Below are 17,226 nucleotides of genomic sequence, written 5' to 3'. Positions count from 1 at the left end.
CTCTGGTGTCCCCCAAAATTTATCCTTGACTCCTTCCACTTTTCATCTGCATTCTGCCCCTGGCGACGCAGTTTGAAGACACAATCAGTTCCCACATGTATGCCACTGACACCCAGCTCCACCTCTGCATCATTTCCCTTGATCCCTCCACCTTTTCTAAATCATAAGACTGCTTGTCCATCATCTAATACTGGATGTACAGAAATACCCTTCAGCAAAATATTGGGAATATCACTAAAGTCATTGTCTTTGGTCTCTGCCAAAAAACTCCGTTCCCTAGACACCAGCTCCATCCTTCTCCCTCACTACTGTCTGAAGCTGAGCCAGACTGTTTGCAACCTTGGTGTTGTATTTAAACTCAGGATGAGCTTCTCACCACATATCCTTACAATCATTAAGACCACCTATTTCCACCTCCCTAGCATTGGCTGACTCCACATTTGGTGCATCTGCTGTTTAAAATCTCATCTGAGCCTTTATTACCTCTAGGCTTGACTATTCCAATACGCTCCTGTTCGGCCTCTCATCCCACCCTCTAAGCTTCAGCTCATCCAGAACTCTGCTGCCAATGCCATAAGTTGCGCAAGGTCCCATTCAATCACGACCCTTACTCCATTGCTCCTGGTTAAATAACATCTCAATTTTAAAATTCTTATCCTTGTTTTCATATCCTTCCAACATCTTCCCTCTCCCTCACTGTTACCTCCTTCAGCCCTACAGTCCTCAAATATCTGTGCTCCTCCAATTCAGGCCTCATAAGCATCCCTGATTTTTATCACTCTACCATAGGTGGCTGTACCTTCAGCTACCAAAGCACTAAGGTCTGGAATTCCTTCCCTAAGCCTCTCTGTGCCTCTACTTCTCTTTCCTCCTTTAAGATACTCCTTAAAAACTTTCTTTTTGAGTAAACTTTTGTTCATCTACCCTAATATCTCCTTATGTGACAGAGTACAGTGCCCCTGTGAAGTGCCTTGGGATGTTTTACTATGTTAAAGGTGCTATATAAATAACATTGATGCTGTTGATGATAATGATGAAATTAGAGGAAATGATGTACGCACAAGACGAGTTAGAAGTAGTATATCGCAGGGACAGGTGCCTGCTTTAGTGGTTGGTGTATTTAATTAATTTGGACTTGCATAAAGGAAACATCAGGTGGAATCGTCCCAGAATTGCACTAAGTGCGGTAGTGGGCGTGAGAAACGACGTTTTACCCGTGTGCCGCCATGGCAGGTTTTCGCGCCGTATTGCCCACTTCCCGCCTCATTAATTATGCAGCCACAGGAAACAGGCTGCCTCACTGGTGGGTGTCCTCTGAATCACTCTCTACACTGTTACCTCACTGTTTCCTGACTTCGGGTACCATATCTAAACTGCAGCCCCGTACACAGTTCTCAGTGCTTGCAGCCCAGGACTACAGTGAAGACATGACCCTGAAAGCTTAGCAGAGTTCAGTGACTTGTCGCTGGAATGCCTTTCGGAGGCCCTCCATGACGTCCTCCACCCCTGCTCTGGCCACAGGAGGTAAAGCAATCTCACCACTCTGGCTTGGGAGGTGGTGGCAGTGGTGGCCAATGCCAATGCTCCACAGAAGAGGTTGGCCATCCAGTGCAGAAAGAGAATGAATGATCTCATCTGTGCCGCCAGCTAAGGCAACCATTTCATCACTCTAAACTCACACTCACAAGGCTATCACACATCTACTGGCATCTCGCTCACTGCCAGCTCAAGGAGCATCACCACTTATTCTCTCATACACACCCTCACATCTCAATCTGCCTCCTCAGCTCTCACCATCTTGAGGTCACTTGCACAGGTCAACATGTGCACCTACACGTCCCCTGGTATACCCCACTTCCCCAGTACAGCCCTTGCCCAGCAGACTCTTCCCTTGCCTGAGGCCACTTCTCCCCCTTCCCCAAGCAAGCCCTAGCCCTGCAGCCATTGAAAAGCCACCCCCACCTTATGGCTGGCCTGGCAGGTAGAGACCTGCCCGTGAGCCCCCCTAAAAGCAATGTGGTGCTGTCTGTGAAGCCTGGCGCTAATGACCGAAAACAAGATGCTGCCTGAAACAAGGTAGGTAAACAAACCTCGAAATCGCAAGTGAAGTGCAGTTCATCAGATGCATGCTGCTTATGTACAGTTGTGAAACGCATTGGTCTGATGTGCTTATAATGAGATGCTTAAGTATTGAAATTAGGTTCCTGATGTGCGGCGGCAAGAAACGCAACCCGCCATTGACGGGTGGAGCGGATGATTGCAAACTGGTTTTACGATGACATGAAACTGATTTTTGCAATCCCTCGATAATTTCCATTCCCGTCCGCTATGATGCCCGCTGCAAACTGGAGTGGACAATTCCGCCCATAGTCTTTGAAATTTGTTGACAACAGAAAAAAGATTTCACCAATAATAAAAAACCAGGAAGAGATGCGCAGTTTTGGGAAATGAACAAACAAATAGCAGCTGCAGTCTAATGTCAGGAAGTGTGAGGATGTACATTTTGGGGAATAAGTCAGAAATGGGAGTCTAACCTCATGGAAAAGACACTAATAACGTGCAGGACCAGGGACATAGGAGTTCAATTTCGTCAATCCCTGAACGTTTTAACTGGAAAAAGTTTCAGTGAGCAGTTGGAGCCTAGTGTTGTACATGAGTACTAGTTTGCACATGTTGCTGTCATTATCTCATATCAATGTGAGGCAAATTTTGCATTTCAATGCAGTGATACTAATGTTGGATTGACCAGGTGCTTTGCAACTAAATCAAAGAATCCAATTTTCCTCCACACTCAGCTGAGCTGTGCTTCCATGATTTCCAATGCAGAAGAAACTCTGGCTGCTATTCGGAAGAATCTGACTAAGGGAAGGCACAGTAGTGTCATTAAAAGAAGACTGATGCTTTTAACTTTAAGCAGCAAAATACTTGGAATAATACATTTTAATTTAATTCAACTCTGTGGTGTCCATTGTTTATCTCTCTGGCTTCATAATCTGCTAAGCAGCTTAAACCTATTTAATATTGCTGTTTGGTCAGTTGAAGCAAAGCTGCCTTCCATTTTGTCTCTATTTGATTAGTTATATGACCTGCAATAACAATCATTTTAACTAGTTATCTTGGCTTGCGTGAGTAAAGTAGAAATGAAAACTGCAAATGTTCAAAGTCTGAAATTTAAAACAAAATACTTTGGAAAAGCACTTAAGGCTGGGCAACATTTAAGACATGCTTACAATATTTATGTTTATGCTGGTGTTGACCTGAGCAGAGATCATTATTAATTATAGACAGAGATGTGGAGTTTCATGTGAGTCCAGAGCTCAGCTTTGGCCAGTACGTTATAAATTTATTGAAATCCTCGACAGGGTGCACTTACACTTTAATTATTTTTAAATTGACCTTGCTGACCTTTATCAGATGCTTAGAAAGTATAATGGACCTTTTTAAAATATTCTAGACACCTGAAATTTCTATCCAGCATTACAGGGAGATGGCATAAGTACATAATTATTGTAATTCAAACGCCTTGTAGCAAAAGGTGGTAAACAGGCTACAAGTCCTACTGATGAGAAAGCTAAAAATACGAAGAAGTATTAAGATCAAGCCTGTCCCTTTGTAACAGATCTCAACACACTCACTCACCTTTGTTTTGTTTGGATTATGATAAAGTATATTGCTTTCATAAAAAAAAAGGTAAAATGAGGCTTTTATCATTTTTTCAGGAGGGGATTCAAAGATGGAGAACCACTTGTCCAGATATGCCTGACAAGATTTCATTAGCGTATTTTGTAAATTGCATATACTATACTGGAAAGAAACTTCATGTTTTTGCATTTTTTTGTCATTGATGACAGGTGCTTGAATATGCTGTGCTTGAGGAACGACTACAAAAAACATTGGCAGATTTGGAAAAAAGAGAGCGGCAACTTGCTAATGGTGAAACAGAGGTAATTGTGTTTTTTTTTATAATACTGGAGGTGCAAAAAAATTTAACCTTCGTTTTAGTTGAAACCTTTCTGGCTGAACATTGGATGACCTTTTTACTTTAGATGCAATGTAAATTTGGTGCTTCAAAAGAATTGAAAGAAAGCTTTTGTCCTTGGCAATTAGGCACTGCTGTCAAGATAGCTGTTATTGTACATTCCCTGTTCTCCTGTAGGTGGTGGTGGTGGGCCTTTTTGAATCACTGTAGTCCTTGCTGGTGTTGGGTAGCGAATTCCAGGATACTGACGCAACAGTGAAGAAATAGCTTCTGTGCCCAAGTCAGGATAGTGCATGACTCACAGAAGGTCTTTGAGATTCCTACGATCGTGTGATTTTTCCCTTCTCCGTAGGTAAGGGCATGGGATTAGGAGATGTTGGTGAAGTGAGCTTGGTGAGGTGTTGCTACACATGCTGCAGATAGAATATATTGCAGCCACAGTGTACTGATGATGAAAGAGATAATTACTGAGTTTAGTGATGGAGCACATCAAATGAGCTGCTCTATTCTGGGTGATATTGAACTTCCTGAGTTGTTACACCTGGGCCATACAGACAGTTGAGTGTTCCATCACATCCTTGGCTTGAGCCTGTTAGCTGGTGGTGGCTTTCATGGGTGAGGAGGTCAATCACTTGTCTCAGCCTTTGAACTCCTTGCATTGGTTGATCCAATCAAACTCTTGGTCAGTGGTGAGAAGATGTTGATGATGAAGGCTTAACGATAGTGGTGTCACATTACCAAATTTATATAATGCCTTTCATGTTCTCAATGTTCCAAAATGCTTCACAGCCAATGAATTATTTTTAAAGTCAGTCATTGTTATTTAGGCAGAAGTGGAAGTCAATTTGCCACAGCAAGTTGCCCAAATCTGCAATGAAATAATGACCTGTTAATGTTTTTGGTGTAGTTGATTTCGGCATAAATGTAGGCCAGACGGGATACTGGGAACTCCCCTCCTCTTCAAATTTTGCTTAGGATATTTTGTGTCTCCTCGAATAGCAAACAAAATTTCAGTTTAACATCTCTTATAGTTAAAAGCAAATCCGAATTAAGTTGAGCAGGTCTGTGCTATAATTAAAGATTATTTAGAATAAGATTGCTTTACTTTTCACATTCTCATGCTACAGTTATTTAGTAAATCACTAGGTATGGTTATGTGTTTGTGAGTCAATCCTGTATACTAGTAGTAAATGAATTTTTGAGGTGTGGCAAGCTAGTTTTGCACACAAGTGCATTGTGCAAAGTTTATCACAGTTTAATTTTATTCATAGAAAATAGGAGTACGAGTAGATCATTTGGCCCTTCGAGCCTTTTCCGCCATTCAATATGATCACGGCTGATCTTTTATCTCAATGCCATACTCTCGCGCTCTCTCTAAACCCCTTGGTGCCTTTAGAGTCTAGAAATCCATCTATTTCCTTCTTAAATATATTCAGTGACTTGGCCTCCACAGCCTTCTGTGGTAGAGAATTCCACAGGTTCACCATCCTCTGAGTGACGACGTTTTTCCTCAGCTTAGTCCTAAGTAGCCTACCCCTGAGACTGCGACCCCTTGTTCTAGACCAGGGGAAATGTCATTCCTGCATCCAGTCTGTCTAGCCCTGTTAGGATTTTATACATTTCATTGAGATCCCCTCTCATCCTTCTAAACTCCAGTGAATACAGGCCTAGTCGACCCACTCTCACCTCCTACGACAACCTTGCTATCCCAGGATTCAGTCTGGTGTTCCTTCGCTGCACTCCCTCTATGGCAAGTATATCCTTTCTTAGGTATGGAGACCAAAACTGCACGCACAACTCCAAGTGCCGTCACACCAAGTACATCTGCAGTAAGACATCCTTGCTCCTGTACTTCCTGTACTGAAGTCCTCTCGCAATGAAGGCCAACATACCTTTTGCCTTCTTAACTGCTTGCTGCACCTACATGCTTGCTTTCAGTGATTGGTGTTCAAGGACACCAGGTCCTTTTGTACATCAACATTTCCCAATCTATCACCATTTAAATAATACTCTGCCATTCTGTTTTTCACACCAAAGCGAATAACTTCACCTGTATCCACATTATACTGCATCTGCCATGTATTTGCCCACTCACTCAACTTGTCTAAGTCACCTTGTAGCCTCTTAACATCCTCCTTACCACTCACATTCCCACCAAGTTTCATGTTGTCAGCTAACTTGGAAATATTACATTTGGTTCCCATCATCCAAATCATTGATATATATTGTGAATAGTTGGGGCCCAAGCACTGATCCCTGCGGTTCCCCACTAGTTGCCACCTGCCACTCTGAAAAAGATCCATTTATTCCTATCCTGTCTTTCCTATCTGCTAACCAATTCTCAATCCATGCCAATGTATTACCCCCAATCCAATGTGCTTTAATTTTGTAGACTAACCTCTTATATGGGACTTTATCAAAAGCTTTCTGAAAATCCAAATACACCACATTCACTGGTTCTCTCTTATCTTTTCTGCTAGTTACGTCCTCAAAAAACTCCAGTGGGTTTGTCAAACATGATTTCCCTTTCATAAGCCCATGTTGACTTTGTCTAATCACATTGATATTTTCTAAGCGTCCTGTTATCACACCCTTTATAATAGACTCGAGCATTTTCCCGACTACTGATGTTAGCCAACCGGACTGCAATTCACTGTTTTCGCCATCCCTCCTTTTTTGAATAGTGGGGGTTATGTTTGGCACCCTCCAATCTCCTGGGACTGTTCCAGAATCTACAGAATTTTGGAAGATGACAACCAACGCGTACACTATTTCCATGGCCACCTCCTCAGTACCCTGGGATGTAGATTATCAGGCCCTTGGAATTTATTGGCTTTCAGTCCCATTAATTTCTCCAGCACTATTTTTTTTACCAATACTAATTTCCTTCAATTCCTTCTTGCACTAGACACTTGGTTCCCTCGCATTTCTGGGAAGTTAATTGTGTCTTTCTTCATGAAGACAGAACTAAAGTAGTTGTTTAGTTGCTCTGCCGTTTCTTCGTTCTCTATTATAAATTCTCCTGTTTTGGACTGTAAGGGACCTACATTTGTCTTCACTAATCTTTTTCTTTTTATATACTCACAGAAGCTTTTACAGTCTGCTTTTATGCTCCTTGCAAGTTTACTCTCATTCTCCCCTCCTATCAATCTCTTGGTCCTCCTTTGCTGAATTCTAAACTACTTCCAATCTTCAGGCTTGCTACTTTTTCTAGCAACTTTATATGACTCCTCTTTAGATCTAATACTCTCCTTAATTTCTTTTGTTAGCCATGGTTGCACTGCTTTTCCTCTTGTGTTTTTGCGCCAGAAAGGAACGTATAACTGTTGCAATGCGTACACCTGTTCCTTAAATATTAGCCATTGCCTATCCACCAACATGCCTTTTAATGAAGTTCCCCAATCTATCTTAGCCAACTCGTGCCTCATACCTTTGTAGTTTCCTTTGTTTAGATTTAGGACCCTAGTTTTGGATCTGACTACTTCAATTTCCATCCTAATGAAGAATTCTACCGTGTTATGGTCACTGAACGCTAAAGGACCACGCAGAACAAGATTATTAATTAACCCTTCTCATTGCACAATACCAAATCTAGGATAGTCTATTCCATAGTTAGTTCCTCGATGTACTGGTCCAACAAAACCATCGCGTACTCACTCCAGGAATTCATTCACCACAGTATTATTGCTAATTTGGTTAGCCCTATATGTAGTCTATATGTAGATTTAAGTCACCCATGATTACTGTAGCATCCTTGTTATATGCACCTGTAATTTCCTGTTTAATTCACCCAAAACGTAAAATAAATAAAACGTAGAATTGGATATTCACATCACTGAACATACAAGTTCCTGCATTATGATTTAAATGATGGATGGGAATGCACAACAGGCCAGAATTAAGAGTGCAGATATTTTGGAGGATTATGGGGTTGGAGAAGATAGGGAGGGGCAAGGCTGTGGAGGGATTTGACAACAAGGATGAGAATTTTAAAATCAAGGCGTGGCTTGACCTGGAGCCAGTATAGGTCAGCAAACATGGAGTGCTAGGGAAACGGGACTTACTATGAGTTAAGACACGGGCAGCAGAGTAGAATGTGGGAGTCCAGCCAGGAGTGCATTAGAATAGTCAAGTCTAGAGGTCATAAAGGCATGGATGAGGATTTCAACAGCATGCACTGAGATGGGAGTGAAGTTGAGCAATGTATGCAGGTTGAAAAGGAGCTCTTCGAGATGAATGTGAGGTTGGAAGCTCATCTCAGGATCACATGTGATACCAAGGCTGCGAACAGATTGGCTTAATCTCAGACTGCCAGACTTTGACCTTGGCAAGAACCAGTCTGGGATTTACCATCAAATCTATGCCTAAGAGATACTGATGCCCAAAATTGTCTTGGTGAACTGTCTCATAATAACCAATTCAGATTACGGTAATTTTCAAAATATAATAGACACCCAGATATAATATGGACTCCAATTCTCATGAATGAAGAGTTGAATTTGCCTCATCACCATTTATAATACACGCCTAGACTTTTGCAATACTACATTCAAAATGAACCTTCATTGACGAATGTAGTGAGAAAATCCGACTCAGCTAAATGGCTTGATTTTAAAATTTCCATCCTTGTTGGTAAACCCCTGCATGGCCTCCCTATCCCTAAACTCCTTCAGCCCTGCAACCCCCAGCTTCTCTGTAAGCCTCTAATTCTGACCTTTTGCATATCCCAATTTCATTGCTTCACCGTTGACAGCTTTGCCTTCAGTTACGCAGGTCTTGAGATGTGGAATTCCTTCCCTAAACCTCCCTCTCCCTCCTTCTTTAAGACTGTCCTTAAAACCAACCTCTTTGACCAAGCTTTTGGTCCCAGTAGTAACACCCTCTTACATGACTCCATGTCAGATTTTTAAGGTGATGCTTTACTTGGGTAAAGACACTTTATAAATGCAAGTTGTTGCATTTATACTCCCAAACTCCCGTCAGCATACACAAAAGCTACTGAGTGAATTAATTAATCTTTACTTCATAATTATTGAATAAATCAGGCAAGAAAATCACAAACTAACCAGGAATGTTTTGTTTGATTGAACCTTTGTGGTTTAATTAGCATTAGTTCTTTACTCGCCCATCGTTCAGTTTAACTACTATTCCATTCTGTGGGCCCATTTAGAGCAATTCTAAAGCCATTTCTCCTACATGACATTGTTTTGTTTGGGAAGAAGAGAATAGAAACCAATAAATTTACAACATTTAGAATCGGGGATTGTAGGTTGAATCCCTTTGTGGTTTGTGGAGCCAGTTTACCGAACCAGCAGAGTGATGCATGAATAAGTGGAAAATTGCCCAGGCCTATGCTGCCCACAAAATGCAGGACAAATCCAGTCCAGCCAATTGCCACTCATCAACCTACTCTCAATCTTCAAAGTGATCGAAGGGATCATTGACTGTGATGTCAGGCAGCACCAACTCACCAATAACCTCACTGATGCTCAGTTTATGTACAGTACCACTTGGCTCCAGAGCGCTTTACAGCCTTGGCCCAAACATGGACTAAGGAACTGAACTCCAGACATGAGACTGACAGTCCATGACATCAAGTAGCCCTAATAAAATTGAAGTCAGTGGGAATCAGGAGGAAACTCTCCACTGGCTGCAGTCTCATCTCGTACAAAGGAAGATGGCTATGGCTGGTGGGGGTCAGTCATCTCAGCTGCAGGACATCACTGCAGGAGTTCCTCAAGGTGGTGCCCTTGGCCTAACCATCTTCAACTGCTTCATCAATGACCTTCCCTCCATCATAAGGTCATAAGTGGGGATGTATGATTGTACAATGTTCAGCACCATTTGTGACTCCTCGGATACTGAAGCAGTGTATATAGCAAGACCTGGGCAACATTTAGGCTTGGGATGATATGTGACAAACAACATTTAGATCACAGAAGTGCCAGGCAATGTCCAGCTCCTACAAGATACGAACTACCTGCCATTAAGGTTGAACAGCATTACCGTTGTCAGATCCCCCACTATCAACATTTGAGGGATCACTTGACCAGAAACTTAACTGGCCTCGCCTCATAAATACTATATGTACAAAAGCAGATAGGGTATTCTGTGGCAAGTTACTTAAAATCTTTCCACCATCTACAAAACACAAGTCAGGACTATGATGGAATGCTGACTACTTGCTTGAATTAGTGCAGATGCAACAATACTCAAGCTCAACAACATCCAGTACAAAGCAGCCCACTTGATCAGCACCCCATCCACCTTAAACTTTTACTTCCTTCAACACCGATACATCATGGCTGGACTGTATACTATCTGCAACATGAATTGCAGCAACTTGTCATGGCCTCTTCAACAGCACCTCCCAAACTCCTGACTTCTATCTCTGAGAAGGACGAGGGCAGCAGGCACATGATGGGAACAGCAACACTTTTAAGTTCCCCTCCAAGTCATGTATCATGCTGACTTGGAAATATATTGCACTTCCTTCATCATCGCTGGGTCAAAGTTCTGTCACTCTGTGCCTAACAGCGCTGTGGGAAGTACCTTGATTATAAGGACTGCAGCAGTTCAAGAAGGTGACTTACCACCACCTTTTCAGGAACAGTTGAAATGGACAATAAATGCTGGCCTTTCAGTAGTGTGCACATCCTGTAAATTAATTAACAAAAATAGTTACTGTATCGTAAATCTTTTATTATTCAGTTTGTCATCTTATATTTATCTGAGAGTTTTCAAAAAATTTTAAGAAGTTAACCTGTGTAAAGCTCCAGAGGCTGAGGAAAGAGCTACAAGAGGATCATGATCGGAGCTTGCGAGAAATGCAAGAGACCACAAGACGCTGTACTGAAGACTCTGTCCGTCAGGTGGAATTGGAAAAGTTAAAGTTTAATCAGTTGGAACAAGATAAATTACGCTTACAGCAGCAGGTAAGAAAAATGATTGCTAATCAAAGACAAAAGTACTTTTTGAAGGCGATAGTAGTTCTTTGTAATTGATTCATTCTTATTCTATTGTGCTTGTCCATCTTGTCAACTGAGCATACAATTTGAGTTTATCATATTTATAGGTATTACTTTTAGCAATTGTACCAAGATAAATACTCTTTCTGGCCTTTTGCACTTTTAAACTGAATCCACTATTACTCTTGTCTTCATTTATCCAGATCTCCCTGAAAGGTTTCAGTTGCATATCAGCTGGCCTTGCAGCTTGATGTCAACAACGTGGCGTCAGATGCCTAATGTCTGATCTTCCCTAGGCTTTTCCCATCTTCAATGCCTATTCAATGATGCATTAAAGTTTAGTATACGAGAGGGCATTCAACATTCCCCCCAGATTGTAGGCTTATAGATGCATTCAAAAATATTGAGATTATTTTTATGCCAGAATCTGACTTTAGTCAGTTTTTACCCAATGTGGACATTAGCAACTTTCATCAAATATAACAATGTTCTGGAAGCTCCATATCATCTTGGCTTAGAGGTAGCACTGTTGACAGTTAGAAGGTCATGGATTCAACTCCCATTTCATGATTTGAACACACAACTTAGGCTCCTAGTTCATTGCAGTACTGAAGCAGTATGAAATTGTCATGGTGCCAGCTTTCAGATTTTGCCTGAGGCTCTGTGTGCCTGCTCAGGTGGAAATTTAAGATCTCATGTCACAATTACAAGAGCAAAGATGTTTTGATGTCCGAGTGTCGGATGAAAATTCTCTTCATCTTCATCTGAAGTTCTTAGAGCACTGTACAGACTCCATCCTGATCCAAGAGCTCTTTTTTAGTTCTTTCAGAGCATATGGGTGTCACTGGCTGGGTCAGCATTTTCTGCCCATCCCTAATTCCCCAGGCTCCTTAGATAGCACCTTCCAAACCCACGACCACTATCATCTGGAAGGACAAGGGCAGCAGATAGATGGGATCACCACCACCTGGAAGTTCCCCTCCAATTCACTCACCATCCTGACTTGGAAATATATCGCCATTCCTTCACTGTCACTGGGTCAAAATCCTGGAACCCCCTTCCTGACAGCATTGTGCATGACCACATGGACTGCAGTGGTTCAAGGAGGGAGCTCACTACCGCCTTCTCAAGGGCACCTAGGGGTGGGGAATAAATGCTGGCCCAGCCAGCGAATCCCACATCCCGTGAATGAATAGAGAAAAATTGCCTCTCAGAAGGTGGTGGTGAGCTGCCTTCTTGAACTGCTGCAGCCCATGTGGTGTAGGTACACCCACAATGCTGTTAGGAAGGGAGTTCCAGGATTTTGACCCAGTGACAGTGAAGGAACGGCAATATGGTTCCAAGTCAGGATGGTGTGTGGCTTGGAGGGGAAGTTGCAGACGGTGGTGTTCCCATGCATCTGCAGCCCTTGTTCTTCTAGGTGGTAGAGGTTGCGGGTTTGGAAGGTACTGATGAAGGAGCCTTGGTGAGTTGCTGCAGTGAATCTTGTTGATGGTACATACTGCTGTCACTGTACGTCAGTGGTGGAGGGAGTGAATGCTTAAGGTGATGGATAGGGTGCCAGTCAAGCAGACGACTATGTCCTGGATAGTGTTGGGTTCTGAGTGTTGTTGGAGCTGCACTCATCCAGGCAAGTGGAGGGTATTCCATCACACTCCTGACTTGTGCCTTGCAGATGGTGGACAGACTTTGGGGAGTCAGGAGGTGAGTTACTCACCACATCAATCCCAGCCTCTGACCTGCTCTTGTAGCCACAGTATTTATATGGCTGGTCCAGTTCAATTTCTGGACAATGATAACCCCCAGGATGTTGATAGTGGGGGATTCAGTGATGGTAATGCCATTGAATGTGAAGAGGAGATGGATATATTCTCCCTTGTTGGAGATGGTCATTGCCTGGCACTGTATAGCGTGAATGTTACTTGCCACAGTACCATCTGGTTCATTAATGTCCTTTTGGAAAGGAAATTTGCTGCCCTTACCTGGCCTGGCCTCCATGTGACCTACAGGAAAATGTTGATTCTTAAATGCACTCTGAAATGGCCTAGCAAGCCATTCAGTTGTATTAAACCACTAGAAAGTCAAAAAGGAATGAAGTCAGATGGACCACCCAGCATCGACCTAGGCACTGGAAATGACAATGGCACACCCAGCCATGTAGACCTTGCAATGTCCTCCTTACTAGCATGATGAAACGTGTGCCAAAATTGGGAGAGCTGTCTCACAGAAAATTCGAGCACAGCCTGACATAGTAATACTCACTGAATCATACCTTACAGACAATGTCCCAGACACCGCCATGCCATTCCTGGATATGTCCTGTCCCATTGGCATGACAGACACACGAGAGGTGGCGGCACATTGGGATACAGTTGGGAAGATTTGCCCTTGGAGTCCTGAACATTGACTCTGGACCCATGCCGCCTCATGGCATCAAATCAAACTTGGGCAAGGAAACCTTCGGCTGATTACCACCTGCCATCCTCCCTTAATTGAAGAGTCAGCACTCCTCCATGTTGAACACCAATTGGAAGAAACACTCAGTGTGATAAGGGCACAGAATGTACTCTGGGTGGGGGACTTCAATATCCATCACCAAGAGTAGCTCAGTAGCACCACTGCTGACTGAGTCCTGAAGGATATAGCTGATAGACTGGGAAAACCCTAAGCGATAGAGCTAAGTGATCCCACAACCAGTGGATCAGACTTAAGTTCTACAGTCCTGCTACATGCAGCCGTGAATGGCTATGGACAATTAAACAACTAACTGGAGGAGGAGGCTGGATAAATATCCCCATCTTCAATGATGGTGGAGCCCAGCACATCAGTGCAAAATACAAGCTGAAGCATTTGCAGTCATCTTTAGCCAAGGTGGATGATCCATTTGGTCTCCTCTGGAGCTCCCCAGCATCTCAGATGCCAATCTTCAGCCAATTTGATTCGCTCCATGTGACATCAAGAAACAGCTGAAGAGACTGGATGCTGCAAAGTCTATGGGCTATGACAACATTCCGGCAGTGGTACAGAAGACTTGTGCTCCAGAACCAGCTGCACCTCAAGCCAAGCTATTCCAGTACAGCTACAACACTGGCATCTACATGACAATGAGGAAAATTCCCCAGGTATGTTCTGTCCACAAAAAAACAGGACAAATCCAACTTGGCCAATTACCACCCCTTGAGTCTACTCTCAATTATCAGCAAAGTGATGGAAAGTGTCATCAACAGCACTATCAAGTGGCACTAACACAGCAATAATCTGCTCACTGATGCTCAGTTTGGGTTTTGCCATGCCCATTCAGCTCCTGACCGCATACAGCCTTGGTCCAAACATGGACTCAAGAGGTGAGGTGGGAGGGACTGCCCTCTCAAGGGTCAGGGTAGCATTTAACGGAGTGTGGCATGAAGGAGCCCCAGCAAAATTGAAGTCAATGGGAATCAGGGGATGAACTTTCCATCGTTGGAATCATACCTAGCACAAAGGAAGATGGATGTGGTTGTTGGAGGTCGATCATCTCAGCCCTTGGACGTTGTTTCAGGAGTTCCTCAGGGTAGTGCCCTAGGCCCAACCATCTTCAGTTGCTTCATCAATGATCTCCCTGCATCATTAAGTCAGAAGTGCAGATGTTTGCTGATGATTACATAATCTTCAGTACCACTCACAACTTCTCAGAAACTGAAGCAGTCGTGTCCATATGCAGCAAGACCTGGACAACATTCATGCTTGGGCTAATAGGTGGCAATTAACATCCGTGCTGAATAAGTGCCAGGCAATGACCATCTCCAACAAGAGAGTCTAACCACCTCTTGATACTCAAAGGCATTACCATTGCTGAATCCCCCAGTAGCAACATCTTGGAGGCTATCATTGACCAGAAACTGAACTGGACCAGCCACATAAACAATGTGGCTACAAGGGCAGGTAAGAGGCTGGGAATTCTGCTGCAAGTAACTTACCTCCTGACCCTCCAAAGCCTGTCAGATACAAGTCAGGAGTGTAATGGAATATTCTCCACTTATCCGGATGAGTGGAGTTCCAACAACACTCAAGAAGCTCAATATCATCAAGCAGTCCACTTGATTGGCATCCCATCCACCACCTTAAACATTCACTCCCTCCACCGCTGATGCACAGTGGCAGCTGTGTGAACCATCTACAAGGCACACTCACACTCACCAAATCTCCTTTGACAGCACTTTCCAAACTTGGGACCTCTATCACCTAGAAGGACAAGGACGGCAGATGCTTGGGAACACCATCAACCATAGTTCCCCTGCAGGTCCCCCAGCATTTTGACTTGGAACCATTTTGTTGTTCCTTCACTGGTGCTGGGCCAAAATTCTGTATCTCCCTCCCAAACAGCACAGTGGGTGTACCAACACCATGTGGACTGCAGCAGTTGCAGAAGATGGCTGTCCACCACCTTCTCAAGGGCAATTAGGGATGGGCAACAATAGGCCAGCAATGCTCACCTCCTTTGAAAACATATTTAAAAAATTAAATAAAATCCTGCTGCATATATTTGGTTAACATGCTAACCATGATACACTTTCAGAAGGATTGTATTCAGATCCATTTCAATTGTGGCTTAATTTCTGATAGTTTTTTCAGCAGCTTAGATTTTTATCTCTCGACACTGTGCATTCATTTCAACTTCATTTTTATCTGCCGTCAAGAGTTCAAAAACAGGTTATTTTTCTGGAATTGATTATGCATATTATAAAGTCAGTGTTCAACGTTAAGTCATTAATCAATAAAATCCTCATGCTTTTCTTAAATTATTGTTCAACTGTTGGCTGAAGAATAGTAATAGTTTTTCATTTTCCTAGAAGAGTAACATTTTAAATTCTGTGTTCACAGTATGTCAGCTAGTCCATTTGATTAAGCTGCACTTGGATATTGTACAGTATAAATGTTAAAAAAGGATGGTAATATTGTGTAAACTGACAAAGTGTTAACTGAATAGATGGATAAATAATGATCTGCTGTAGAAGAATTAGCCAGTTATGTGTTGCTGCTTTGTATCCTTGCGGGCACTGTCAGCAGGATGTAAACAATGAAATTATTCATCCAATTTTAAACCAGAGCTTGATCGGTTTTCAGATGTCTTGCTGTTAGTCTGCATGTACTTCAGTTGTGTTAAAAGTCCATTTATTTTGAATGTGAATTTTTAGAGTGTCTGTTTAGTGTCTAAAGGATAAGCTGACTTCCTTTAGTTTCTTGAAAGTTTTTTTTCCTTTCATGAATTCTATCTAGCTCCATGAAGCAGAACAGAAATACAAACTACTTGAAAAAGAGTTCCATCAGTACAAGGAGCAGCAGAGCAGCAAACCTGAAATTCGACTTCAGTCAGAGATCAATCTTTTAACTCTTGAAAAGGTAGAATGCATTTGGATGTCTACAGTATGTTATAGTTTTGTTCACAGACTGAAGTGGGGAAATCTGTATAACAAGCCCATATTTTTGTGCCTTTTTTAATGGGAGTGAATAACTTAAACTTCAAAAATGCCTCTTTTGGATGTTCTATTATACAAAATTGTTCCTGCAAAACGCCATTTTTGGTGAGAGAAGCTGGATAGAAAAAATAACTGAAGCATAAACAAATGATCAGACATTTTTGTGGTTTCATTCTTAGTCATTAAATTTTATCTCCCTGGAGAATAAAATCCAGACAAATTGATGTAAATTTTTGGTAAAGAAAATCCTGTAGTGGGGGTGAATGTAAGGATGCTGATTTCACACTACTTTCAAGAGAAGCAATACAATCTGTAGTGACCACTTTTAAATAACTATTTAATTACTTGAAGCTGGAGTCATGAAACTTTTTCTTTCTTTGAAATTATTACATTTCCATTCAGGTGGAGGTTATTCACAAGTGTCAGATTTGCAAAGCTGATTATGAAAGCAAACTGGTGTAGGCATTTTCTTCCAAGTAGCACGCAATTTAATAGCGACTTAATGTGGTGTGTCAGATTTCTGTTTAAATTTAAACAATTTCCAGAATATATTTTTCTCTTGCACAACAGATCACACCATTTTGTTGGTATCTCAGTGAGCTTTATGAAACGTATTTTACATCTAGCTTTTGCTTGACGTATCTGTGGAGTAAGACATCTTACTTGTTCATAATGAAATGAAGCAGCTGATTGTTCACTTATTAAAAAGTGTGAAATTCAAAAATGTAGCGTATTTCACTTTAAAAAAAATTTACATTCATATAGAAACATATCAGAATAGTTTCCATTCCACCACATCCTCTCCTACCATTTTAAGGACTTA

The 17,226-nt window shown here is 42.2% G+C and overlaps 1 protein-coding gene across 3 annotated transcripts in view; it reads left to right on the top strand.

The window, feature by feature from the left end:
• The window catches only part of cep120 (centrosomal protein 120), a 293,666-nt gene that overhangs the window by 246,756 nt on the left and 29,684 nt on the right, over positions 1-17,226 (top strand). For all 3 annotated transcript variants that reach the window (XM_078566851.1, XM_078566858.1, XM_078566843.1), the window contains 3 exons: positions 3,852-3,944; positions 10,753-10,914; positions 16,204-16,326. In XM_078566851.1, the coding sequence (XP_078422977.1) occupies positions 3,852-3,944; positions 10,753-10,914; positions 16,204-16,326 (378 nt within the window). The remainder of the gene's footprint in view (positions 1-3,851; positions 3,945-10,752; positions 10,915-16,203; positions 16,327-17,226) is intronic.

The sequence above is a fragment of the Cetorhinus maximus genome, chromosome 2, assembly GCF_964194155.1.
Source record: "Cetorhinus maximus chromosome 2, sCetMax3.hap1.1, whole genome shotgun sequence".
In the NCBI taxonomy this organism is placed as follows: domain Eukaryota; kingdom Metazoa; phylum Chordata; class Chondrichthyes; order Lamniformes; family Cetorhinidae; genus Cetorhinus; species Cetorhinus maximus.
This window is presented reverse-complemented; position numbering and strand designations above follow the sequence as displayed.